General features: G+C 50.8%; 1 protein-coding gene across 1 annotated transcript in view; it reads left to right on the top strand.

Annotated features, from left to right (window-relative positions):
• Nucleotides 1-260: 260 nt before the first annotated feature.
• The window catches only part of BCL2 (BCL2 apoptosis regulator), a 107,496-nt gene continuing 80,061 nt past the window's right edge, over nucleotides 261-27,695 (top strand). The window contains exon 1 of the mRNA XM_075417168.1: nucleotides 261-1,519. Within this exon, the coding sequence (XP_075273283.1) occupies nucleotides 938-1,519 (582 nt within the window). The 5' untranslated portion in view covers nucleotides 261-937. The remainder of the gene's footprint in view (nucleotides 1,520-27,695) is intronic.

The following is a 27,695-nucleotide window of genomic DNA, read 5'->3' as shown; positions in this document are numbered from 1 at the left end:
CGCCAGCGCCGGAGGGAAGCGGGGAGCGGCGCGGGAGCCGGGGCTCGGGCGCGCTTCGTGGGCTCTCCGGGATCCTCCCGCCTCGCCGGGGTCTGCTGAGCCTGGGCACAGCCGTGGAGATGCCCGTCGGACGGGAGCCTGGGCGAAGGCGCTCGACACCGTAGGGAGATTTTAATTTTTTAATCATTGTTATCATTATTTTTATCGTTTGGGTCCCTTTCCCGTCTCCCCTGGGTGAGTCGGAGCGGCCAGAACTGAGCGTTTCCGAAGACTCTTGCGACGTTTTGGGTTTTGCCGTTGCTTTTTTGCTTTCTAGAGGAAAACTTGACAGAGGAACGTGTTTAGAGTCCAAGTAAGTACTTCACAGAGGAAATTTACTTTGTGTAAACCTAATGCAAAAAAAAGATAAAAAAGAAAAAAGCCGCGTCGAGGTCTCTAGCGTAAAGCGCGCTGGATTAAGGCTCGTCCGAGGCCGCGTAGCGTGTCGAGTCGCAGCGTTTGCCGTGTGCGTTCGTCCGCTCGCTGCGTGGCCGTGGTAGCTGCAGCACCTGGGGGAACACGCACCTGAGCTTGGGTCGGTGTGAGCCTTTCCAAGACGCGTCTCGACACCGAGGAGGAAACGGTCCTAAACTAAATTTATAATGAGTAATAAATGTGCACCTGGAAGTATTCACAGTGTTTTAATCCCTATTTATACCGAGCATCTCAAACCGAGGAGGAAACGCTGAGAAGACAAAAGTACCTCCGAGACCCCGAGAACTTCCCCCACGCCACCATGAATGAAACCGTGCCCGATACAGTAACTGGATTATAATTTTTATTTTTTTTTTTTTTTGGTCTGATTAATTTTATTGTCACTGGCTGCTTTACTTTTTTGGGTTCATCCTGCTCCTCTTCTTCCTCTCTCCCTTCCTCTTGCTGCTTCCTCTTGGGAATTATGGCTCACCCGGGGAGAAGAGGCTACGATAACCGGGAGATAGTGCTGAAGTACATCCACTATAAACTCTCGCAGCGGGGATACGACTGGGCCGCCGGCGAGGACAGGGCACCCCTGCCTCCGGGTCTCCCTCCTCCTCCTCCTCCTGCTGCGGTTGCTGCTGGGACTTCCTCTGATCACACTGGGCTGGTGTCTCCGCACCCCGAGCCCCCCGGCTCGGCTGCTGCTAGCCACGCTCCCCCGGCCGAGGGGCTGCTCCCCGCACCCCCCGTCGTCCACCTCGCCCTACGCCGGGCCGGTGACGAGTTCTCCCGCCGCTACCAGAGGGACTTTGCCCAAATGTCCGGCCAGCTGCACCTGACGCCCTTCACGGCCCGGGGCCGCTTCGTGGCCGTGGTGGAGGAGCTCTTCCGAGACGGTGTCAACTGGGGCAGGATCGTGGCCTTCTTCGAGTTCGGCGGCGTGATGTGCGTCGAGAGCGTCAACCGGGAGATGTCCCCCCTCGTCGACAGCATCGCCGCCTGGATGACCGAGTACCTGAACCGGCACCTGCACAACTGGATCCAGGACAACGGAGGCTGGGTATGTCCCCCCCCACCCCAATCGCTCGCTCCCTCCCTTCTCCCATCTCTGGCCATGGCTGGTGGGGTTGCCCTCGCGGCGTGGGGGGCAGAAGGTTTGCTGAAGGGGGGGGGGGGATGTCCACACCAGCGTGTGCTGGGGCAACGCAGGCCTTCCACCAGCTGTTGAGGTTCACCTGGAGCGGTTTGGGATGGGGGGTGAAAAGGATGAGCGAGGCTCCCTCCTCATCGTCGGTCTCTGCTCTCCCACCCCTGGCCGAGGCCGGGTCCCGTGGTGGGGTGGGACGGGGTCGCGGAGGGGTGACGAGGAGCGCGGGACCCCGCCGGGAGCGGGGTTGTGCGGCGTGGGATATGCCGAGCGTGAAAAATCTTTGTCTGGAGATGAAACAAAGGTGCCAGGAGCCGCGTCCGTGGGGGGGGTGGTGGAAAAGGAGCGTTTGTTGTCGTGGTCCGGTGGGCGGCTGCGTTTCCGTGTGGGAATCGCCTCTGGCCGGGGGCTGGCTTCGGCGTTGTCCAGAAAGGGAAGATTTCCACTTGTGGAAAATGGACAGCTTGTACCCCGGTGGTCAGTCAAAAGCCTTTCCTTTTTCTCTCCCTCTCTCTTTCCAAAATAAATAACCGCTTTGGAATTGGAAGGGTATTTCTTTCCTTCCTTTTTTCCCTGTATTAATTATACCGTAATAAAATGTGGTCTCAGCCGCTCTCCCGCAAACCAAACCTGTTGTATCTATAAAACATATAATATTAACGCTTTGGGGGAAGAAACAGCAAAAGTTACAACGAGGGAGAAACTTCCCGTGCGGGCTGGGAGCTGGCGTAAGTCACCTGGAAACGGAGGTCACCGGCGCTGTCGGGTCCGGTCCCCCGTGGAACACCGAGCGCTGGCTCCGTGGCGCGGCACGCCTTGAAGAGGCGCGTGCGAAGGGATGTAAAACGCGGTGCACGTCCCCCAGTGAACGTGGTTCGCGGGCCTGGGGTTTGGGAAGCGTCGCCGCGTTGAATTTTTAGCTTTGGGTCTCCTGCTGAGTCAGCGCCAGGAGAAGTAGCGCGCTGCCCGCGTCGAACGTCTCTGCTGGAAAAGGAAGGTGCTGGCTTCCCGGTGCTGGACCCGCCTGACCAAAGGGTGTGTGTGTGGCCAGGGGACATCTCCGTGCTGCTGTGAAGGAGGGAGTGAGGCTTTGGGGCCCTTTTCTCAGCAGGAATCCCCACTGCACGCCTCCCCAAGGAGTGCTGCGGATCCCTGGCTGCAGGTCATGCCGGAGGCAGGGTCGTTCTCCTGCTTCCACCAAGAAGAAAAAAAAAAATTCAAGGTTCAGGGGGCCAAAGGAGGGAGCAAAAAATGCGTGTGGTGTCTGTGTGTTTGTATACATACCTACCTATGTATTTACAAACACGCATGTGTACACAGATACGTGCATGAAGTGACTCCAGCGCTCAGCAGCTGGGACCACGCTTGGGAGAGGGAGACCTGTCCCCTGGTCCCTCATTTCACGGATCACCGCGGAGGGTTGATCGCTGTGGGGTTGTTTTTTTTTTTTTCCTTTTCGCAAGACAGATAACTGGGGAGGAAAAATACCTGCAAGCAGTTCAGGCTTTGGGAGACCTCGGCTGGTTGGAAGGCGAGCAGCTAAAGGGTTAGGGATTTTGCGACTGCAGTTCTGGGCTGGGATGCCTGACTCGTGCGTAAGTCCCTCCTCAGGCTGGGAGCCCGGCTGCGGAGCTGGGGCCCTCGGTTCGCTCCGCAGCCGGTGAAGTCACGCTGGTTGGATCAGATCCGTAAGCACGCTGGAGATGCGTTGTCCTGCGGGTGTGTTGGGTAGAGAGAAACGTAAATAGCGAATAAAACCGAGAACGTGAAGAGACAGGTGTTACCAGGTGGGACTGGCCACAGGAGGCAAGTGCTGGCGCTGCTTCTCGACAGCCAGAAAGGCAAGAAACTCGGGCTGCAAACACTGGCTGCCTTGAAAAGGCGGAGATGCTTCTTGTCGATAGCCGTTTCGTTGTTTATTGAGGTTTCCCTTAAACAAAAGCTCCAGAGTTTGGATGCATGTGATGCCGTTTACTGCCGCCCGTTGTTTGTAATGTACACATGGAAGAAGACGTGCAAAATATTGCCCCAGGGTGGCTTTTGCCCGTCTGTCTGGTTCAGTGGCTGGTACCTTTGAGCCACGGGGCTGTTAAACACAGGCAAGGCCGGTTACAAAGAGCAAAAGACTAAAGTGAAGTGGCAAATGCAGCTTTTAGGGTCCTCTCTTCGGACAGAAGAAATCAAGGATGGCACGGGGCAGTGGATGGGTGTGTTTGTTTTCTTTTTCACAGAATCACACAATGGTCGGGGTTGGAAGGGACCTCTGTGGGTCACCCAGCTCAACCCCCTGCCCAAGCAGGGTCACCCAGAGCAGGCTGCACAGGACCTTGTCCAAGCGGGTCTTGAATATCTCCAGAGAAGGAGACTCCACAGCCTCCCTGGGCAGCCTGGGCCAGGGCTCCGTCACCCTCAGAGGGAAGAAGTTCTTCCTCGTGTTCAGCTGGAGCTTCCTGTGCTTCAGTTTGTGCCCGTTGCCCCTTGTCCTGTCGCTGGGCACCACTGGAAAGAGTCTGGCCCCATCCTCCTGACACCCACCCTGCAGATATTTATAGGCATTTCTAAGGTCCCCTCGCAGCCTTCTCTTCTCCAGGCTGAACAAGCCCAGCTCCCTCAGCCTCTCCTCATAGGAGAGGAAGCTTTTCTAGCTTTCAGGGTCTGCCAGTGGAAAAGGATGCTTTGATACCTGCACTCGGTCTTCAGCTTGGCACTTGCTCCATACCCCGTGTACGAGCCTTATTAAAGCATCGCAGATCACAGAATCACAGAATCACAGAATGGTCGGGGTTGGCAGGGACCTCTGTGGGTCACCCAGTCCAACCCCCTGCCGAAGCAGGGTCACCCAGAGCAGGCTGCACAGGACCTTGTCCAGGCATGGCTCTTCCGAAGTAGCCGATCGTCTTGGAGGTTTCCCAGGACCTCAGCCCGGCCGCGCGCAAGATCTCCCCACCGCGCAGGTTCCCGCAACGAGCAGGAGCCTTCCCCTCCTTCACCCCGTGGCTCCCTGGCACCTTGGGGAGTGGTGAGTTTGTTCGAGGCCGTGCGGCAGCGGAGAAGGGAGCATCGGAGCGAGTCACGAGCGAGCGGGACGGCGCGTGCCCTCAGCCTGTCGTGCGGGGCTGTGTCCTGTACGCGGGTCTGAAGCTCGGTTGGCACGTCTCTTATCTCTCTGTTGGCTTTGAATCGGTTCTGTAAGTTGGCAGCGTATTTTCAGGACGTGAATTCTTTGTATTGCAAGGGAAACAAAGAAGGAAAGGAGCATATTGAAGGGTGGGCTGGAAGGGGATGTAGAATCACAGAATCATAGAAAATTTTGGGTCGGAAGGGACCCCTGGAGGTCATCTAGTCCAACCCCCCCGCAGCGAGCAGGGACACCACTAACGAGATCAGGGTGCTCAGAGCCCTGTCCAACCTGGTCTTGAATGTTTCCAGGGATGGGGCCTCCACCGCCTGTCTGAGCAACCCGTTCCAGTGTTTCACCACCCTCATTGTGAAGAATTTCTTCCTTCTATCCAGCCTAAACCTACCCTGTTTTAGTTTAAAACCATTACCCCTTGTCCTGTCACTGCTGTCTCTACTAAAAAGATTGTCCCCATCTTTCCTATCGGCCCCCTTTGAGCACTGAAAGGCTGCAATCAGGTCTCCCCACAGCCTGCTCTCCTCCAGGCTGAACAAGCCCAACTCTCTCAGCCTGTCCTCACAGCAGAGGTGCTCCAGCCCTCGGATCATTTTTGTAGCCCTCCTCTGGACCCGCTCCAACAGTTCCATGTCCTCCTCGTGCTGAGGGCTCCAGAGCTGAACGCAGTACGCCTGTAGCTGGTGGGCTATAAATTTTAGGTACTAGACGTGGCTGTTAACGGTGTCTGGGGACTTGTTAATACCCTTCCAATACCCAGCGTCATGGGTTTGTTCAAAACTTTGAAAAACCAACAAATGGGGACCGCTTGCAGGGAGACTGTATTATTAGCTTGTGGTTCTGGTGGCAAATAAGTGCAGCTTTCAAAGATTTTCACGTAGTCCAGGATACCGCAATATTGTACTTGGGCCTGATAACATCTTAATTGCGTTACGAGAGAAACAAGAGGAGAACCAGCTCATCTCTGCGATTTCGTGGTGCTTTCTGACTGACAGCTTCATGGCTTCGTTTCGTTTCTCAGAGCCTGGAGAGAGCCCAGCGGAGGGCTACGAGGATGGTGAGGGGACTGGAGCATCTCTCCTGCGAGGAGAGGCTGAGGGAGCTGGGCTTGTTCAGCCTGGAGAAGAGAAGGCTGCGAGGGGACCTAATAAATGCTGATAAATATCTGCAGGGTGGGGGTCAGGAGGACGGGGCCAGACTCTTTCCAGTGGTGCCCAGCGACAGGACAAGGGGCAATGGGCACAAACTGAAGCAGAGGAAGTTCCGTCTGAACATGAGGAAGAACTTCTTCCCTCTGAGGGTGATGGAGCCCTGGCCCAGGCTGCCCAGGGAGGCTGTGGAGTCTCCTTCTCTGGAGATATTCCAGACCCGCCTGGATGTGGTCCTGTGCAGCCTGCTCTGGGTGACCCTGCTTTGGCAGGGGGTTGGGCTGGGTGACCCACAGAGGTCCCTTCCAACCCCAAACGTTCTGTGATTCTGTGTTTGAGCTGCTGGAGGGCTGGCCTGGCAGTGGGCTGTCGCGCTTGGCGACTTCTGGATTTGACATAGAGATCATTGAAGGGATGCAGCCGGTGTGGGGGAATTAACGGTGTTTGTCTTGCAGTGATGGGTTCCCTCTTTGGGCGCAGACCCGAATGTATGTGTGAGCCGGGCTCGGCTCCGGGCGCTTCGAGCCCAGCATACAGCTCCCTCCGAGCCGCTCCAGAAAAAGCGAGAGCACGAGAGCTATCGAAGGAGACACAGGCACCATCATATATGTGCAGACAAGCACATTTTTGATGTAAAGGATGTAGAGAATCACAGAATCACAGCATGGTCGGGGTTGGCAGGGACCTCTGTGGGTCACCCAGTCTAACCCCCCTGCCGAAGCAGGGTCACCTACAGTAGGCTGTAGAGGACCATGTCCAGGCAGGTCTGGAATATCTCCAGAGAAGGAGACTCCACAGCCTCCCTGGGCAGCCTGGGCCAGGGCTCCGTCACCCTCAGAGGGAAGAAGTTCTTCCTCATGTTCAGACGGAACTTCCTGTGCCTCAGTTTGTGCCCATTGCCCCTTGTCCTGTCGCTGGGCACCACTGAAAAGAGTCTGGCCCCATCCTCCTGACACCCACCCTGCAGATATTTGTAAGTATATATTAGGTCCCCTCGCAGCCTTCTCTTCTCCAGGCTGAACAAGCCCAGCTCCCTCAGCCTCTCCTTGTAGCAGAGATGCTCCAGTCCCCTCACCATCCTCATAGCCCTCCGCTGGACTCTCTCCAGTAGCTCCTCATCTTTCTTGAACTGGGGAGCCCAGCACTGGACACAGTGCTCCAGATGGGGCCTCACCAGGGCAGTGTAGAGGGGAAGGAGAACCTCCCTCGTCCTGCTGGCCACACTCTTCTTGATGCATCCCAGAACCCAGGTTGGGGGAGAAGCAGCGTGTTGAAACTTCTGCCAGGAAAGCATCGTTTGAAATGACAATATTTACGTCTGAAGCAGGAATGTGGTGGTCGTGTGTTTTCATCCGATTCTGTCCTTTTATTGCAGTTTCTATTCTGTTGGAGAGTGAAGGCCAGATTTGGGGAAGGATTTAGATGTCTGAAGTGGGCTTTATTTAGGTGGAACGTCAGTGCTTGCGTCCCCCGATTGCCTGCCTAGCCAGACCGGTGGCAGAGGTCCCTGGCTTCTCGACGTCCCTCGCCCAAGCCAGCCAGGAGCTGCTCCTGCCTTGAGAGAGGGGAGCTGCTCAGCACGGTGAGGGGACACCCTTCCCAAGAACCTCCGTGCCCCGAAGCGGGCAGGCATCCTCTGGCCCGGCCGCTGTCCCTCACATGCCACCCTCACGTGCAAACGTAGCTGGAGAGAAGCTCCCGCTTTTGTTGGTGGTTCCCTGGATAAAGCCCTCTGCTGAGGCAGCGGGAGGTTTGCCCATGAGACCTGCTCCAGGCTGGCAGGGGGCTATACACCCGCATCTCCGACATCTCAGGAGGCTTCGCCTACCAGGTGGCCGCTGGTTTTGGTGAGGTGTCCTTCCCTTTGGCAACAGGGCTTCTCCTTCTGCAGGGCTGAGATTTCAGCTGGTGGAGGAGGAACCCGGGTGTCCAATTCCGGCTGTCCGATGTGTTTTCTCAGGTGGCTGTCCACAGCCAAATGTGTAATCACAGAATCACAGCATGGTGGGGGTTGGAAGGGACCTCTGTGGGTCACCCAGTCCAACCCCCTGCCAAAGCAGGGTCACCCAGAGCAGGCTGTAGAGGACCTTGTCCAGGTGGGTCTTGAATATCTCCAGAGAATGAGACTCCACAACCTCCCTGGGCAACTCCACAACCTCCCTGGGCTTCTTAGACCAGCAACTAGACCCCAGGTTTCCCTTCTCCTGGGTTCACTGCGCTAATTGCCGAGTTTCCTCTTTTTTTTTGAGTAAATCATTAATTCTCTTTGCTCGGTGGCCCGCCTTGGAGAGCAGCCGTGCCCTGCCACCGTCCATAGCCCCCTCATGAAGGCGAGGGACGGCGGATGCGTCTGCCTCGGGGATGGTGCCAGAAGCCCTGGAGATCGCTGTGACGCAGGGACCTTCCTGTGCTCGTGCGCGGGGCAGAGACCGAAATCTCATCCCTGCCGGGCTCGGGAGCCGCTCTGCGAGCAGCCCAGCCAGGCGCCTGCCTGCGCAGCGCGTGGCTTCTCCTGCAAGTCCCGAGCCACGGGACGGTGCCTTGCTCGGAGCCGGATGCCCCAAGCTGGAGCAGAGGTGCTTTGAGTTTTGTTTTTTTGAGGTTTTTTTTTTTTTTTTGCCAGCGACATGCGGCGTTGTAACGACTCAATCCCCAGCGGGACTAACCCCAAGTCGCTGTTTGACTGGTAAAAGGAAGCTATCTGAAATCCACTCCGTTAAATAAATGAATCGGCAGTTTCAAGTATTACACCTTCTAGGTCCATTGCCAGTTTTTGCGGCTTTGTGGGTTTATAATCGAATTCTCAAAATATTATCAAAATATTTTTCTTTTTGCCGTTGCTGAAGAGCGAGAAATTCATTCTGCAGAGGGTCTGTGCAGAAGCAAGGAGCAGAAGAGCTAGGGCAGAAAGAGAAAATGATTGCGGTTCTCTCGTCCCTTTCATTTGTAACCTGCATCAACGTTAGGTTGCGTATTTTCTCAGAAGTCTTTTTTCTCCTCTCTCTCTTTTTATTTTTTTTTTTTTTTTTTTAAATATATGTATTGACTGTGACCTTTAAAGTTTCAGAACCGGGGGTCTCGGTTATGGAGATGATGTCGTTTGCCTTGATCTTGCAAAGAACCGTAAAGTTCAGACAGCAATCCTATTAAAAAGTGTCACTTTACTTTCAGTACTGTGAGGGCAGTTGGTCCTGTGCCTCCGTGAGCACCGGCCTCTCTCGAGCTGCTGCAGAGCTCTGCTGGGCAGCAAGCAGCTTCGGTTTTTTGAGTGTGTAGCTTGAAATGTGGAGTCGGTAATCCGCAAGGAAAACCCAGCTGGATTTTTCTGCCGAGGCAGAAGCTCTTCGCCGTTGGCAGAACGCGGCTCCAGCAGGAGAATCGGGAGAGCTGTGCGGCGACGTGTGAAATCGCACGCGGAGCAGGAGCGTTTCCAGGGCCCGGGCGTCCGAAGGCAGCACGGGAGCTCTGTGCTGCGTCGCCAGCAAACGTCCCTGGTGCCCGGTGCAGGCGTCCTCGGCGAGAGGGTCACCTCTCGGTGGGCTGGACCTGGGATGGTGGCAGGAGGTGGGTTAGGAACGGGAGCAGCGCTCCGGCGTCGCGCCGAAACCTTTGCTGTGGGTTTGGTCTGGCGTGACGGTTGGTGGCTGGCGCGCTGGCGAGCCAGCCTCACGCCCTGCCGTTGCCACCAAGGGATGCCATCTCCACCGAGCGATGCCATCGCCACCAAGGGATGCCATCGCCACCACGCCGCCAAGGGGTGCTGTCGCCACCAAGAGATGCCATCGCCACCATTGCCGCCGAGGGATGCCATCGCCGCCGAGGGATGCCATCGCCGCCAAGAGATGCCATCGCCGCCAAGAGATGCCATCGCCGCCAAGAGATGCCATCGCCACCGAGGGATACCATTGCCGCCAAGAGATGCCATCGCTGCCAAGAGATGCCATCGCCGCCAAGAGATGCCATCGCCACCGAGGGATGCCATCGCCGCCGAGAGATGCCATCGCCACCGAGGGATACCATTGCCGCCGAGAGATGCCATCGCCACCGAGGGATGCCATCGCTGCTGAGGGATGCCATCGCCGCCGAGGGATGCCATCACCACTGAGCGCTGCCATTGCCGCCAAGAGATGCCATTGCCGCCAAGAGATGCCATCTCCACCGAGGGATGCCATCTCCACCGAGGAATGCCATCGCCACCGAGCGCTGCCATCGCCACCGAGGGATGCTATCGCCGCCAAGAGATGCCATCGCCACTGAGCGATGCCATCACCGCCAAGGGATGCCATCGCTGCCAAGGGGTGCCGTCGCCACAAAGCGATGCCATTGCTGCCAAGAGATGCCATCACCACTGAGCGATGCCATCGCCACCAAGGGATGCCACCGCCGCCGAGGGATGCCGGTGCCGTCGCCGCCGATCGATGCCGTCGCCGCCGAGGGATGCCATCACCTTGGCAAGTGGAGCAGCTGCGGCTAAAAACCGGCGCGATAGGTGTGACGGAATAAGAACTCCCCTGTGGCACAGCGAGTTTTTATTTGTTGGCTGCTGTGTCTCCATCCCTCTCAGCGACCGGGGTTGCGGTTGAGGGGTGCCAGGCACGCTCCCCGCTCCCGCAGCGCGCGCTTGCATTCGGCCGGTGTCTGGTTCTTTAATCAATCAATTAATTAATTCTCAATTCCGAGTTAAGCCCGTTTTATCTTTCCGCTTCCCGGAGGGCTGGCGGTCCTCGGCTTTCTGCCGGCCTTTCCGTCCCCTTCCATCACCGCCGCTGGGCATCGCCCGCGCTCCTGGTCCGGCCCTTCCCACCTCCCTGCCCGGACGGGTTTGTTTTCCTTCACGCCCCTGGTAGAGCCCAGCCCTGTTCTTTTTGTTGCTTTTCTTTAAATAATTTATTTCTGAGCACCTCGCGGCTGCTCCCCTACCTGGTGATTTAGTAATAATAACAGCACTCGTTACGCGGTGGCAGCAAAATACTGATTATTTCTGGGGGCAGCGCCGGCCTGTTTTATTTTCCATTTCATATACGATAATAGGATGGATGAAGGTGTGCGGTGCCATAAATCTTCCCTTCCCCAGCAGGATAACATCCAGGCCTTCTTGGCAAACACAAATGCTGATGACAGATTTGAGGGATTTTTATTTTAGTCTGGCTTTCAGTCTCATTAACAATCTGATGGCTTCCCCCCCCCTCCTTTTTTTTTTTTTTTGGCTCCTGGATGACTATGAAACCGGATAACTTTTCCAAATGCATCTAAAAGTCTGGAATTTATTCTCTGCTGTTTTATCCTAGTGTTAGTTTGCTGTCATAATTATTGTATATGGAGACTTTGTGAAATTCCCCTCGCAGGAAAGTTCCTTGTGGGTTTCTGGATTTTACAGTTAATGAGTAAGAAAACAAATCTGATTTTAGCAAGTGTTGCCATAGACTTCAATAGGAACAGGAAGAGGCACTTAATTGGACAATTGTAGTTATGTTTACTTTGTATATGCGGCGAGAAAAATAAGGTCAAATGAAAAAGCCACAGGTTTTCAACTAACAGAGAAAAAAAGCCTTTTCTGCAACGCGTGATTAACCTTCGGGAGCTGTGTTCGTGGGAGAGCTGCGAGTAGAAGTGTGAAGCTGCGTTCAGGAAAGCTTTAGGTATTTATTAGGGTAAGGAAAACATCTGTACTTATGTTGGAATAAAGTTGCTTGGAAGGGCAGACGCACGCTTTGGCGAAAGAGGGGGTAAATTTAACGTCAGCTGCTGAAATGGGATCACCAGGTGCTGAGGGTGGAACCTTTCTCCGAGGAACGCTCTTTCAAAATTGTCTGGGACACTGCTTCTCACCCAGCCAGAGAAAACTTCTGCGTGTGTTTTGTAAAAGTAAAGGTGGTTGTAAATGTGGGTGTTGTGTCGCTGAGCGCGCCCACGCTGCTGAAGTTCCTCCTGCGCTGGCTGAAGACCCGTTATGAATTGCTACGTTTAGGGTTAATTAAACAGAATCCTTCAGCGCAGACATCATTTTATTGCTGCTTGATTTTATTGGAGCGTAAAACGGACGATTCCGTTTTTGTCGATTAAAAAGGCGACTCCGTGGGTTTTGGGGTACTTTCATGAGTAATTTGTGTACGTGGGCCAGGTACGACCGAAAAGGAAAGGCCCCATTTTTCCCACATAGTGACTGAAAGAGGCTGTTGTGCAGTCGTTCAAGAAAGCAACTCGGAGTCAAAACTGAACTTCCTCTGCTTGGCGCTGGTACTCAGTACATGATAGGATACGGGGCAGATCATTAATATCTCTCTTTTTCAGTTCACCCTGCTGTGAAACGGGTATTCTTGCTGGCTCTACAGCACACCAGGTCTGGGAAATGTATTGTTGCCCACCACGCTATCATGAGTTGGGCTGATGGTTTTTTTTGAGGAGAAGAAGAAGTCGTGCAAGGCACAATACTGATCCAAATGTCTGTCGTGGTAGTTTGGGCCTTAGAGTGAAATTCAGCTCTGTAGCATTACAACTTGTCGCTGCTGGAGCTCGCGAGCCTGGGAAAGAGCAAAGTGAGTCAGACTGTGAAACTACCTGGGGGTGAGATCTGAGTGGAGAGGGGAGGTAGAAGAAAGAAAGAAAGAAGAAAAAAAAAAAAAGTTAAATGGAAATTCAGCTTAAACTTTTTCAGCTCTGCTGTTCAGATGTGTTTAGCAATGCTTGTGATGGGAACAGATTAAAAGGATCAGTTTCAGGTGTTGATTTCTAATTTTTGTTTAGGAGAAGGGTGAGCGGCGTGAGAAATGGCAGCTGACAATGTCAGTGTTTTCCTCTGTGTATCAGCACAGTTCATGGGGTGTTTCATGAAGGAAATTGTCCTTCCTTTGCCGTTCCCACCATAGGTCAAAGCTGTCTGTGGCTCTGCAGGGGAAGGAGCAGTAAGCTGTACTGCATGCACCTGTAAGAAGCATCTTCATGCACACGTGTTCTTTTGCTTCCATTCGCAACCTTCTTTGAGTGTTCAGATACAGGCAGAAAAAGCAATTTTAAAACATTAAAAAAAAAAAAGTGAGTAGTAATCAAGCCTTTGGGCTTGGTTAAAGTTAGTTTTCACTATCTTGCTGAACTGAGGCTTAGGAGACAAAATTCCTGTCGCATGCCCTGGAGAGACTTGCGTGAATCGCTGGAAAGTCAGGATAGGTCCTTGGACGGGAGGCCGGTGAAGTGCCTCCCTCTGCGCTTTGGGACTGTCCTGTAGCCTGTCTTCACAGTGGAATAACTGTTGCCAGCTTTGTCTTGAAAGGAAAGAGCTGCTTTCTTAAGAAAACTCATCACATGCTCAGACTGCATGTTATAAAATGTAGGAGAGGACCCTATTTCTAATCTTTTTTCCTAAAGAAAAAAGAACTAAAAATAATTCAAATTGAAATACAGTAGTAAAGGAGTTGGCATTTCCTTTAGCAGGATAAAATGGTCAGTGTTGTAGAGCAGCAAAATCTGTTGAACTTCTCAAGAACGTACGTGCAGCTCAAGTAGAAGTTATCATTAAAAAAACAAGTAAAAACTCCCTCGTTTGTAGAAGCAAATCCTGCATCGTCCTCCAACTGTCTGCAAACTTTAGTTCGAGTTAGACGCTTCCAAAGCCCCTCTCCTGAAGTCATCTGGCAAATCACAATAAATCAACCCATCTAATATCTAATCCCCAGCCTGCTGCTGGAGGCGAAAGGTCCCGAGTAGATCCGAGAAGGAGGCCTAAAGCCCGTATGATTTTCTGGTTCCAGCTTGACCCGTTCCTATCTCCGCCGCCCAGACCGGCAATAAATAGCAGCAGTGCCATGAAGATGGGCGAGGGAAAGGCTTTCCTCCTCGCGGGGCTGGCTCTGTTCAGGCTCCTGCAGTAGCTCACGGCTGTCGGCGAAAAATCCCTGCAGTAGAAAATTCGCGTATTTGGCTCTGGGCTGAATGTGTGAGATCCAGTTGGAGTCAATAGCTGTTTTTTTCCAGTACGGACACTAAACCCGTCAGTATCCAGCCTCGTATAGCAGTGAGCCCGTGGGCAGACCCAAGGAGGGGTCTAGGAAGCGCCGCACCCAGCTCTGGTTGTAGGGGATGGTTGGGCTTGTCTGTGCGGTGGTGGAAAGCTGGAGCCAGGCTGCCTCGGGTTCTGCATGGGGAGAGCTCCCCAGCTTCCCCCGGCATCCTCGCTGTGAACCTGGACCGGGATGCTACAGATGGCTCTCCAGAAATCGGTCCTGTTCGGCTGCGGCTGGTAAAGCCGTGCCGCGGGGCTGGGGCTGAGCTGCTGAGCCTCCCCGGTGCTCTTGGGTTGCTCCTCCTTCTGCTCTCCGGTGGTGGGGAAACCTCTCAGGGCGTCTCTTCATGCCTTTTTTCCTATCTGTTGAAGCTGATTGTTTCACAAGGGAATAGTGCGTTCATTTTGCAAGCAATTGGAATTTTTTGCCTATTTTTAGCCTATTTTTATTTTATTTTATTTTATTTTATTTTATTTTATTTTATTTTATTTTATTTTATTTTATTTTATTTTATTTTATTTTATTTTCCTACCCCAGCGAGAAGGATGGTTGGGGCATGGCAGCGCATCCTGCAGGCTGGGACTTCTGTGGCGGTTTAATGGGCTTAAGGAATAGTCAGCACCGGCACGCTGTTAGGCTGTGTCAGCGGGCTTAGGGTTTGTTTTAGAAAACTTGCTCTCTTTTTTCCCTTCTCTCCCCCCCTGCAGACACAAATATATCATTCTCACAAACGATACTGTTTAATTTTAATAACTGGCCTAGAGCTAAAACTGACAGTGGGAGAGGAGCTGTGTGGTTTGCAGTCGCTGACAGCTGGAGTAAACTACCTGTTCTCTTGGAAGGGATGGACAGCCAGCTTGTTTGGTTTTGAGGACACTTTGATCCCGAAAGAAACTCCTCTCAGCAAAAAAATAAATGACTGGAACTGCGGCAGCTTGGTGTTACCGACTCCTCTTCATCCATAAGGCTGTAAGCGTGGTGGAGGAACACTGCGTGCAGCCGTCCCTCGTCTCTGTAATTCAGATTCTTCTGTTGAGAGCAACTCCCCGTCGTGAAAGGTGACTGTCACCAGCACCTTGGGAGAGACTCGGGGTCCCGCTGCTACAGCTTTCCTGTGATCAAGGTCCCTACCGGGATGCTTTGACAAGAGCTCTTCGGTGCAGCGAAGTGGCCTGGGCTCTCGGAAGCCTGCCTTGCAGCGGCGAAGGCTGGGTGATTAGTTAGGTATTAAATAATTTTGCAATGACTGGTTTTACCTCTGGCTCCGTAAGAAAGTCAGCCTTCTTATTTTGCCAGTTCTCAGAAGAAAAATGGCAGCGCTCCCATTTCCTCTGCTCCTCCCTCAGGGCCTGCCACCCTTTTCATTTTTATTTTTTTCCTCCCAGGGCCATTAGACAACATGCAAATTATAGTTAATAGGGCCAGAACAATACTGCGTTCCCAGTGGGACCGTTAGGGTCAGAGCCATCGCGTGCCAGCCCTCGGCACGGTGCTAATTTTGGCCGTGTCTGCCCCAAGGTTTGGAGGTCAGGTGGAAGGGGACCATGGAGTATGGACCTGAGCAGGACCTGTCCCTACAGCCCCTCATCCCACAGCGGGCTGTGCCGGGGGGTCTCCTGACCCCCAGCAAGGCTCCATCTCCTTGCTCTGCCTCTCCTGCAACCTCATCAGAGGTCCCTCAGAGGAGACCAGTCCTCCCCTGGGCAGAGTGTGGCCGTGGGGCTGGGCTTGCCAAGGGGCAGCTGGCAGCCATCCGCCACCCCGAGCTCTGGTGTGGGGTCTCCAGGGGACAGGGACGGGTTGGGGGAGCTCTGGAGAGGATGCTCTACCCCCACGTCTCCCTCTGCTCCAGACCCTTCCTCCTGGAAACGCTGAGCGTCCTCCCGCGGAGTGACGTGAGGGCAACGCATGTTTTAGCGTTAGCGCTAGGAACGACGTGGACTCTGCCGCAGCTGAAGGAAGGAGGGGGATTGCCTTCAGACCTTGGCCTTGGACTGGTTTCTGTCTCCGCCTTTGCTTCAAAATCATGGGATTTTGTCGATGGGGTTGTTGGGGAGGGGGATTTACGGCATCTGCGAGGCTCCTTTTGGGACACCGTTTACAGGGAGGTGGCAGTAACTATGTTTAAAAGTGAATATAGGTGAAGAAAGAGAAATACACCTCCGACACCGCTGGCCAAAGTCACAGGAGGGTGCACTGGGTATCTCTCTCGGGAGTGGGGTGGTGAGTTCCCCGTTTCTCCTACAGGACTTGCTGAGGGTGGTTACGGGCGCTGAAATCCCTGCCTCGGTTGCACTTGTAGAAATGGCAAGTCCCTGGTGTCGTATCTTCACCCCAGGTTTCGGTGGATGAACGAAATAAAAAAGGAACACTTTGGGTTTTGTAAAATACTTGAAGTGGTGGTTTGGGTCTTTTCCTTTGTTTTTCCTCCTCTTTTTGACCTTGCCAGGAATTCTGCTGGCTCACCAGTGCCACGAACCCAGATGTGCTTATCTGTAAGAGGTAGCAGCAGCCTCCCTGAAGTCCCTGGCTTCCAGGGAAGCAGGATGAGAGGGCTGAAGCAGAAAGTGAAACTCTGAAAGGCGGCAGAGCAGCCCTCTTTCATTTTCCCAGCTGAGCATAATGCAAAAAGCAAACAGTTGGCACAAATGACTAATGCAGGTTTGCCAGGGGGCTGATCAAAAACATGCCAAATTCAGCAGTATGTTTTGCACGAAGCTCGGTGGGGTTTTGCATCAAGCCTGTAGCAAGGTAGACAAGAGTATTTTTTGAAAGAAAAATGTCATTTAAAAAAATGTGGAAAATTCTCCTGCTCTACCTCCTACATGTTTCTATTGTCAAACAGTCACTGATCTTATTTTAGACTTGACCTCCGTGTTCTTTCCACAGCATGCAGGCTGAATGACATGTTATTCAAGTTCTCAGACAATATTATGATATATCTGCTTTTATATTTAGCTGTAACTTTTATTCTCCTTATAAACAAACCCACCTAATGCAACCGCCACCTATCCAGGGAAAGTATTTCCATTCCCCTCGGTTTAATTTGGACAAATTTGGCATGAAAACATTCAATAGTTCCATAATAACCTTTGCAACAGGATGCCTGCTGTGGCTGACATGCAGGTCTAGAGCGACTTGTACCATGTGCCAGGAAATTGCGTTCTTAAGAAAAATCTAGACATAAATTCTGAACAATCAACACTTAAATTTTGAAAAGTCTGGCAGCAAGCTGTTATCTGCCTCATGGGTTTTGGCTTTAATAGCTTTTCACTTTCTGAGCTCTACCTCTCTGTCCTTTAGGCAGGCTGTACGCCTCTGGCCCCACGTGAGCTGAGCTCTGCAGAGCGGAGAGAGGGGGCAGAGGGGGCAGTCAGTTGTTTCTCTCCTGTTGTTGTTGTGTGCCCGTGTGCTCCAGCACTGCACCTTGGCACGGCGCGGGGGTGATTTCTCACCAGAGGAATGCAGAGCTTAGCTGGAAGTTACACAAATGGGTGTTTAGCTCTCGGTGGGCATCCATGGAACAGGAGCTTGCTGGGGCACAGGGCAGGTCAGCCTTGCCTCCCAGCCTGGAGAGCTGGAAAGGGGATGGGAAGAGATGAAGTACCACCAGACCCAACTGTCCCAGATCGGCCGGGGGTGTCCTTCACCCTAGGACAAGGCAGTTCGCTGAAATATGAGGGGACTGACTCCAGCGTGAGAAAAAGTTTTCCCTGCCTTGAGGTCTCTGACCACTTCGATCTTGCTGCTCATCTCACTGAAGCAAAGCAAGGAAACAGCATTGTGTGGATGCCTGTCTTCCAGAACAGCTGTTGGCTTGGCCAGAAGCCTCCATGACTTGCAAATGTTCCCAAAACCTACATTGCTCCTGCTTAAGGATTGACATGGAGCTGTTGGAGTGGGCCCAGAGAACGGCCACAAAGGTGATCCGAGGGCTGGAGCACCTCTCCTGTGAGGAAAGGCTGAGGGAGCTGGGGCTGTTCAGCCTGGAGAAGAGCAGGCTGCGGGGAGACCTTATAGCAGCCTTCCAGTACCTGAAGGTGACCTATAGGAAAGATGGGGAAAATCTTTCCTATAGGAAAATCTTTTCAGCAGGAGCTGTTGCAGTAGGACAAGGAGCAATGGCTTTAAACTAAGGGAGGGTAGATTTAGACTAGATATAAGGAAGAAATTTTTTGCCACGAGGGTGGTGAAACCCTGGCACATGTTGCCCAGAGGGGTGGCGGGGGCCCTGTCCCTGGAAACCTTCAAGGCCAGGTTGGATGGGGCTCTGAGCAACCTGGTCTAGTTGAAGATGTCCCTGCTCACTGCAGGGCGGTTGGGCTAGATGACCTCTAAAGGTCCCTTCCAACCCAAAGCAGTCTATGATTCTGTGATTCATTCTGAGGGAGCAATGCCATGGCTGGAAGAGCTTTATGTGACTCTGCCAGGCCTCTCTAAATGTGCGTTGAGTGGTACGTCAGCAAAAAAAGGGCTATTGTAGATGGACCCAACTGCATCCGTGAGCTTTGCTGCTAGGAGATGGCAAGAAAAACTGACAAAACACATGTGGCTCCTTGGGAAACTAAAAACCCACCGGTTTTTGTGAGGAGTTGAGTAAAGCAACGAGCCAACTTAATCAGCAACATTAAATGGGATTCTAGGAGGAGGTGGGGACAGGGAGGGGATGTTCCGTGGATATGAACTCAGAGTAAAACGAAGGGCAGCGAAACCGTGTGAACTGAACCCCATCAGGGAAGGCTTGCTAAAACTTGAGCCAGGAAAAATTAGAGCTCTCTATAAATAGCTAAATTGAAAATTGAATGCATTTGTGTGCGTGGATGCACACGTCTATCTATGAGGTCATGTGTGTAAAAGAAATACAGTAGTACTTCATGTGTTGGGGTTTTTTTTTTAAGTAGTGGAAAATGTTTTAATGATTTTTTTTTAAAATTTTTTCCTAGAGACAGTACATTATGTTCTGTCCTCAGGGCCAAAAACACAAAGTGCCTATTTTCATGAGGAATCCTACAGAAGGAGGAAGGGAAAGTATTATGCAGTGCAGCAAGGGTATAGTAGCCATTCCACAGTGATTACACATTCAAGCAAAGCCTGCACTAGAAAACTCAAAAATATAAGCGGAAAACAAGACGTGTGAAGTGTTTCTTATTCCCTCCCCACACTTAATGACAACCAAGCAAGCAGGGAGGTGGTCACGGAGTTTAAATTTAACCCCTTGTATTTGAGAATATGACTGTATTTCAGTGGCAGGCAGCGAGCATGTTACGTACACACTAGATTGAGGACTTCCTCTGCGTATTAATTTTGCTCCCTCTAAACTTTCGGTTATTTTCAGAATGTTAAAATAGTCCAGACACAAACCAGAAATGACTGGGAGCACTAAATAATACAACAGACCTTCAGGAATTAAGGTAGCTGAAACGAATCGCAGCCTGAACGGCTCCTTAATTAAAATACAAAACTATTTTTAGTTTTATACCAATAATTTGTGATTCAAAGTCTGACTCCCCCGTTACCTTTTAATACCTCTCATTCATCCTGCGATGGTCAAGTGATGAATGAAATCAGTCTTCTGAGAAAAGAAAAAAGGAAAAAAAAGCTCTTTTTGGTACGGAATTCAAATGAATTAAAGAATCTGTACAATTTGATTTAAGAGCAAGACGCAGTCTGGAGTATAATGCCCTCGTACCACGAGGGAATCAGATTTGTATTCGAGTCTCCTTTGCCGGCTTGTTTAATCGCTTGCGATAACATCGGTAGCCTGGTAAGTGATGTAATGGGAGTTAAATCAGGATGACCAACATAAACATCTGTCAGTGCGTGTGAACATTTGATGTATGACCCCGGGGCCCAGTGCAGCAGTCAGTATCTTGGCAAGCAGTCCTTGAGACGTCGGCGTCGCTCGAGGTTGCAGGGTTGCACGCTGGAGACCGTACGTGCCGCCTGCCCTGTGCCGTTAGCCAGGAGCTGGGTGCGTGGTGAGGCTGGCATCGGGTGTATCGCCCGGCAGCGTGTCCCCTCCGGCCCCTCGCTGTGGGCAGAGCTCGCCCCAGCGCTGAGGGTCGGGGCAAGGCAGGTAGGCTGAGATGATTCACAGTCTGATTTGTACCCAGAAAATCAGCCTTCGCGTTTTGTGACCGTGGTGTTGAAGGAATCATTTCCTAGGCTTGGATTACACGGGTGTGATTTTCATTCAAAGTCATCTTGTCATCATGTTCTTGCGTAGATTTGTTATTTTCTGAAAGCAAGCTGGCTGGTATGTTCATGTTCCTCATTAATTTTTTTTTTAAATGAGATTCGTATGGGAATCTAATAGTATGGGAAACTAATAGTATGGGAAGCTAATATTATCTGATACGGACAAATGTGTAAGTTATTGAACATCTGTGCCCTCCACAGAAATGGGCAGAAAGGATCTGAAAAAAATACGTTGCAGAGGAGACACAGAGCTAAAGGAACTCTGCCTGCTCCGTTAAATTGTTCTCTGAGGGCAAAGTCTTTGGTGCAAAGGTGACGCAGGTGAGAAGCACCTCAGGGAGAGGCACAGGAGGGCAGGTGGCTCTGGCTCCCTTGGCGTCAGCAGAAGCCTCAGCAGTGGCTGGACACAAAAACCGTGGTTGGCCCCGTGTGCGCACCCACCCCGAGCAAAGCTTTGCTTTAACATTACAGGAAAACTGTCCGCATTCATATTACATCCTCGCTGTTATAAACGAGGCTGTTTTCACAAAAAAATAGGCATATTTAGCTATTTTACTCCTTTTTAATCACTTCAAGGTACTGCCCGCTTATAATTTACTTCAAAAGAAGTCTTTTATCGGTCTTCAATAAGTGCATGAAGTTGCAAAATGTAGACATCGCCATAACTTTCCAAGAGAGCTGGCAGCATCCCTCGGTTTTTATGATGAATATAATCTAGAGTCTGTTTGCAACAAGAAGGAACAAGTTATATATTCCAGTGTTATTAGGATTTTTTTGGAGATGAAATGCAAGCCATTCAAGAATGCAACTTCAGCTCCGTTACTTCAAAATGGATTTGTAGAAACAAATATAAATGCAAGCTAAAATATTTTACCTTTTTTAAGAGGCACTGCCAACTTTAAAAAAACCCGCATAATTAGCTGGATAGGCTAAAATTAAAAGTGCCAGAACAGCACACTGTTCTTCTAGGAAGACTGAAGGAAGAAACCACCCCTCCTCACCCGCGGACGCGCGCACGTGCACCACACATGCCCGGTCTGGTTTTTACAAAGCGTGCTGTCAAGTGGATGCTGTCATGTTCCCTGTTTAATCAGTTTCCTCTTTCGTTTGTGCACTCTTGTATATAAAAGGAAATCTGCTTGTAAAGCCAGGCTTTTTAATAATTCATTCAAAAATGATTAGAGTTCAAGGGGAAAGTTGTTCCTTTAAATGACTGAGCCATGCAGGAAAAAAAACACGGGTATCAGAGAGTGAAATCACTTCTGCCTGCGTTATGTATTGTATATTTAAAGTCTGTGTTCAGACCTAAAAGTTAGGCTTGAAGTGGAATGTCAGTAGTTGCCATCTCTAGGTCCTCCTTTACCCTCTGTTTGGGTAAATTTTCTTTGTTCTGAATCTGCAAAGGTGTTTTCTTCTGCAATAAGAAAGGTGGTTTGGGGTTATTTTGGGGGTGTTTACATACACTGTGTCTTCCCAAAGCAGGCTGAAAAATCCCAGTTGGAAATTTGTTTTTTTTGCCAGTGGTGATTTCCATCTTCTCTTGAGGCTTTGCTCTACTGAGCAGCCCGGCAGCATCCCTGAAAACGGTGATGATTCCCAGCGGGGCGCTGGGCTGGCAGGCGGGGGACCGGGTGCGGCAGGGCGTCCGCCCCAGGAGAGCGGAGATGCCCGTCAGCTCCCGTGCGATCCCCGTTTAAACAAACGAAATGGGCGGCGGTGACCTTTGGAGGGTGGCGGAGGGACGGGGCGAGCGAGTCGGTGGGTGGGCAGGCGGCGGGACCGGCTGCGCTTCAGCCCTGGGGGTGGAAGAACTTCTTCCCTCTGAGGGTGACGGAGCCCTGTCCCAGGCTGCCCAGGGAGGCTGTGGAGTCTCCTCTGGAGATATTCAAGACCCACCTGGACAAGGTCCTCTACAACCTACTGTAGGTGACCCTGCTTGGGCAGGAGGGTTGGACTAGATGACCCACAGAGGTCCCTTCCAACCCCGACCATTCTGTGATTCTGTGATTCCGTGGTTGCGCCTGTGCCCTGGGAAGTAGCTTGCGGTGGGTTTTTTATTTCGTGTTTTCCCTCCTTGTGCAACAAAACAACTAGGGAGGGCCTGGATTCAACAATGTGTTTAGACTCGAAACTTCCCTTTGAAATCCCTGTCAACACTTTCCCAACGTTCAGATAAAGCGGTGAAGCAACAGGGCATGAGGACGCTGAAGCAGAGATGAGAGCTTGTGCGCTGTACCGACTCCGGTCTCCAGAACTGTCCGTGTGGCCCCAGAAAGCCTCTTTCTATTAATGAGAACATTTCCTTCAACTGCTTGGCTTTCCAGAGGCAGCCTGAGGAGCTGCGACCCGTGTTTCCAGCATTTGCTGGGGACTGGTTTCGCGAGGGCTGCTCGGAGTTTGCGTGGTGAGACACCTTTCCATTTTGAGGAGGCTCAGCGGAGGTGGTCTGCACTTGCCCCGTGCAAAGCTGGTGTGTTTGCACGTGGTTAGCGTGTGTACCATCCTTGGGGATGCTACCGTGCCTGGTGCTTTGTCTCTTGTCCTCCTGAAGCCACTCTTGAAGGAGTGGAGTGGCAGCGGCCGAGTCACCCAAGTGTGATGATGCCACTTAGACGCCACTGAAGCCCAAAAGGTGACAGAGACCTGAAGAGGAAGAAGGAGAACGCTTGTCAGCTAGCACTCTGTGGTCAGGAGATCCAAGGATGTTTATAGGTCAATATTGCAGGTATGGTTAGGAACGCCTTGGTCGTGGAAATACATCCTCACATTTCTTGAGCTGGAACAGCCTTAATCCAAGCCCCTGGTGTCATGTGAGCTGGTTCAAGTCTAAGCTCTAGGCATCTCAGTGTGGGAAGGAGTTTGGTAAGTCCCAGAAGTGTCATTGGGGTGTGTCTGCCACGTGGGAAAGGCTGTTGTTAGTGACAGAGAGACCCTGGATCTGGTGGGGTCCATGGTTTTCTTGGAGGAATGGGCAAGTGACAGCTGGCCGTGGCCTGCAGGCAAATAAATAGTTTGATGCTAGGTACGGTACCAGTAGATGGTGCTGAAGAATGGATAGCACAGTTCCCGGGTTTTGCGAGGACCCATCAACACTTCTCGTTTGGCGGTGTTTTACCAGTTCCTTGTGTGCCGGTCTTTGTGTGGAGATGGTGTCATCAGCTGAGCATGACCTGAGTCCTGAGTTCTGACGGACAGGTTGTGGAGTGTATCACAACTTCAGTTTCTCCTGCTAAACTGAAGATGTGTCGTGGTTCAAGATTGTGCGTGTTGCTAATACAGCATTCCTTCTACTAAGCATGCTCTGAAACTGCTTACTCACTGGCAGTACACAGCATTATTTTAGTGGCTTATCCTAACACCCAACAGCTGCTCGCTTTCAGCTAAAGGCCAATGTTTATTGGCCTCCTGCTGTTGCCTCTGCGCTCTTCTGTCATGGACTGCTTTTGTCTCAGAAGGTCGGCAGTCCTTGCGGGCGTGATCTCAGTCCCAGCAGACTCTCACTTGACCTTGGTACACTTTGAGTCAGATCCGAAGCCATCTTTTTTCACCTCGGGTTGTGTCCTACTTGCTACGGGTCGGAAGTGCTGGAGTTTGTAACTGAGTAAGTCGTTGCTGTAGTGTTTTCCATTTGAGGTAAGAAACGACAAAAAAAAAAGTAGAATTTGAGATTGTTTCGTGAAAAATAGATTCTATACAAGTTCAATTATGAGTGATTTTCCATTTTTAGCTTTATATGCTTTTAATGTTGAGTCTAAATTAGGCCACAGGAAAAGGATGGTCTCTCTTCAAAGAAACAATTAGGCTGATTGTGTTCTTCAGATTCGTGGAAAACAGCTGTGGGTGTAGCGGTAGCGCTCAAGCTTTCTTCCACGCTAGCGTACGAGATGCGGGTGCGAGCTGGATACTTCTGCTGTGTGGGAGTTTGGAGAGGCTTGGTACGACTGGTTGGTGAGGTTATCAACAGAGCTGCAGAGCTGCGATGGTGGGACCTGTTAGAGGTGTGTGTGCTAGGGGAAGTGGACAGGAGGAAAGGCATCCCACGTGCTCCTCATGGAACTACTAAGCCTCACTGGATTTTCATGGACAGAGACCACATTGCACAGATGCACGAATACATAATTTTTCACTGCTGCCTGCCCATTAAGAAAAGTTTCTTTAAATACGTAATTATTGTTCCTTTGATTGAAATGCAGCCCTACCTTAATTAATGCAACTTACAGGAGGCAGGTCTTGTGCTTTAATTACGCATTCGCAAACATTCGTGGGGTGTTTTGAAGGCAAGTGGGTATGTGGCGAACTGGTGAATTAAGAGGGATCTTTGGAGAGGCAAGAGTAGGAAAAGAAAGTCTGATCTTAAAATGTATGAATTGTGCTTAGCTGTTCAGTATGTCTTCGTGCTATTCCTCGTGCAATCTACTTTTAGAATTAAATTTAGAAAACATGACACTAATTTTCATGTACTTGTTTGCATGTTAACTTTCTTACACGAAGAGCGAACTTATATGCAAAATAAATTGCTGATTTTCCATGTGAGAGCGCCATTTTGTGTGTGAAAAGGCATGTCCATGAGGGATCACATGTACGCAGAGTGATAGGCCATGAAAATCACCAGTGATTTGGTTGTGTCCAAGCTGGAAGATGGTGCCATGGGTAGAGGTCCACAGAAGCCCTTTGGGAAACCCATGGTGGTTCTGCCAGCAGAGACTCCACTCTTTGATCTTTAAGGCTTTGTGGTGACTGTTCTTCTGGTTTCCTAACAGCTTTTCCTACAGCTTAGTCAGGACAGTTTGTTAACCTCCACTATTCGTGTTTGATACCCGATGACCTGCACGTAGGTGACTAACAGATCTCACTAGTCCACAGCTGGACATTTTTGATGACACAGATTTCCTAGGATTTCTCTACCCACGTGTTATTCAGAAGCAGGTATGGAGGAGCAGCTATTCCTGAGCAGCCTTCAGTGTATTGCAGCGTTGGTTTTGACTAAAGAGGAACAAAGCACTCTTACTGGAGACCAAGAGTGGCAACTCACAGAAGAACTCAGAAATAGCTGCTCTTCAGTAATCCCACATAAACCCCAGCTCTGTTCTTTCAGTGGGCTCTGTGGATGTGCTGGAGGGCTTGGTCTGGGGCTTCTGAAGACATGTCTTCACAGTTTATGTTACTTAGTGGTTGTCTGAATGGTGACTTCAGAAACATTTAGCTTGGCAGGCAAACTGAAGGAGCTTGGTTTAAATAACCAAACAGGTACAGGAGGCGATTTGATGTTTGGAATTGTCAACAAATGATGCGGAGTATGTATTTTCAGCGAAATCTTTGGAAGTTTCCTACTACTTCAAAGGGTGAATTCAGAGATCAGGGTTGGTTTGAGACTGTTGAACCCCGTGCAGGGTTACGAGCGCTCGTATGTGAGGTGCAGCAGTCGGATTTGGGCAGGCAGCTATTTGCTGGCTTGCCAGTGGTAACAGAAGCAATAGCTGGGCCTTGCAACAACATGTGTTTCTCTTCTGCTGAGAAGCTCCAGCCCTTTCAGCGACTGCAAAAAAATTAGCAAAGATCTTCATTGTTTTGGTGTTACGGATTTCATCGGCACCTGGAAGAGGAATGCAGTTCATAATTTAAAACCTCTCCAGTCTCCCTTCCAGCACAGGCCAGTTGGTGTTTCTGAAAGAGACGCTCTTGGTGTGTGTGTCCAGACAGGTCATATGGCCCATCTTCTGTTTTAAAGCTGAAAAATACAACAAGTCACTTTGACTGGTGTTCAGTCTACCTAGTTTTCTTTGTACCTTCCTTCTGGCCAGGCTGTGATGCCTCTGCAGATGCCGAGGAGTGCTGGGGCTGTCGGAGAGCAGCCGCTGAGCCTCCCCAAAGCTACTCGCTCTGGCCAAGAGTATTTATGAGACTCTTTTTGCAGCAGATGCTGATATTTCAGTACAATACTTTGCATTGCTCTTTGTCTCTTTGGGTTTGCAAGTTACGGAGACTTAGGAAGCCGCCTTGTTTACTGTTCCCTCACTCACTTTCACGTGATTTTTTATTGAAGGCCCGAGCCCTTCTTAGGCAGAGTGTTAGATTCAACATTCTTTTCAAATTAAATGTACTGGGGTGACCTAATCAGATGCTAGCTGGTTGACCACAGGAATGGGAACCACGATGCTCTGTAATCTAGTTTAACGTTAATTCAGTCTTTGACCTTAGGCAAACAGCTTAGCTGCTGCAAAATGGGGATGATAATTCCTTTGAAATGCTGACAGAAAATTGAATAAATAAGCAAGTTTTACCCTCTGTGGGTCAAGCAGTCTTATTTTCAAAGGCACTTCAGAGCTTCCATTCTTTCAGATGACTTCGAAGGCAAGGGTTGTAGCGCAGGCTTCTGGATCACCGAGGACTCACCGTGTTTTCCAGTGCTGACTGCCATGCCTTAGCTTTCTGTCATGTGTGGGGGTTTTTTTTCAGGATGGAGCGAGGGATTCGTGCCTTGCTTCCAATGGCCATGCCGTTCACCATCTTACACCTTGTGGTGTGTAGACACTAGACAGATGGACATCTTACTTCCCGTTCAGGCAGAAATGTGACACTTGATTCCAGGATGTTTCCAATTTTGAAATAGCACTCCTGTATACTAAATAATGACATTAGTGAACTCATCTCCACAGGGTTAAGTGCAGCAGTGGCTGAATTTGCTGCCAGTGAGTTTGGCGCTCTGGCTTTGCCTGAAATTTCCCGTGAAGCCCAAAGCGGTCCACTTGCTGTTCAACATCCCAGCGACAAAACACCTTGTGACAGCAGAGCAACCTTTCCAGTCTTTAATTTCTCAATTGTGTTTTTTAAACTTTGAAGTGCCATTTATTTTGACACCTGGTATTTTTCAGGCCACACTTTTATTTGGTGGGAATAGCATTAATGTGCATTAAAGGCAGAAAAGCCTGAGGAAATAGTTAGAAATTATTCCCAGAATGTGAATAATTTCCTAAATTTTGAGCTCTACGAGTCTGATGTGTTTTAAATGGCCTTCCAGAGTGCAAAATGAAGCTCTGCGTGGCATTTAACCAACGGTTTACAGAGGTGCTAGCTATTCCACTTGGCTATATTTAGGAGTCCAGGAAACAACAATGACCAAAAAAACAGTGAAACATTCTTGCAAGAAAAAAATTAAAGGAACAGTTTCAGCTATAAAACTGATGTCTACAGCAAAAAAACACAGCTGCTAAATGTTACCAAATCATAATAATTGTGACAGAGTTACATCCCGATCTTTCTTTAAGACATCTTCAGCCATGTGGAGGCCTCTTGTTTTAAACAGGGCTGTGCAGCAGCAGGGGGGGGGTTATGTCAGAGGATCCTGGTAAAACTGGAGTGCTCGTGTAAATCAAGGCTTATTTTTGCATTCCAAAGGGTGAATAAGTCGTAAGAGGGGAGTGAGATGCAAGACGTGTGAAGAAACCTTCGTACAGAGACTCTGCGCTGGTGGAGTCTCAGCTGGGTGCTGTGCCCCAAACTCTCCTCTGGCCCGGGAAGCATCGCCCACAAGGAAAGTCAGAGCAAACGCTGCTTGCTTGGTCTGTGAAAGAGCACAGAAGGCGAAGGGATGGCAGGATAAGTCTTCAAACGAG

The sequence above is a fragment of the Opisthocomus hoazin genome, chromosome 3 (assembly GCF_030867145.1).
Source record: "Opisthocomus hoazin isolate bOpiHoa1 chromosome 3, bOpiHoa1.hap1, whole genome shotgun sequence".
Taxonomy (NCBI): Eukaryota; Metazoa; Chordata; class Aves; order Opisthocomiformes; family Opisthocomidae; genus Opisthocomus; species Opisthocomus hoazin.
The sequence above is the reverse complement of the archived record's forward strand: the minus strand, read 5'-3'. Positions and strand labels throughout refer to the sequence as shown.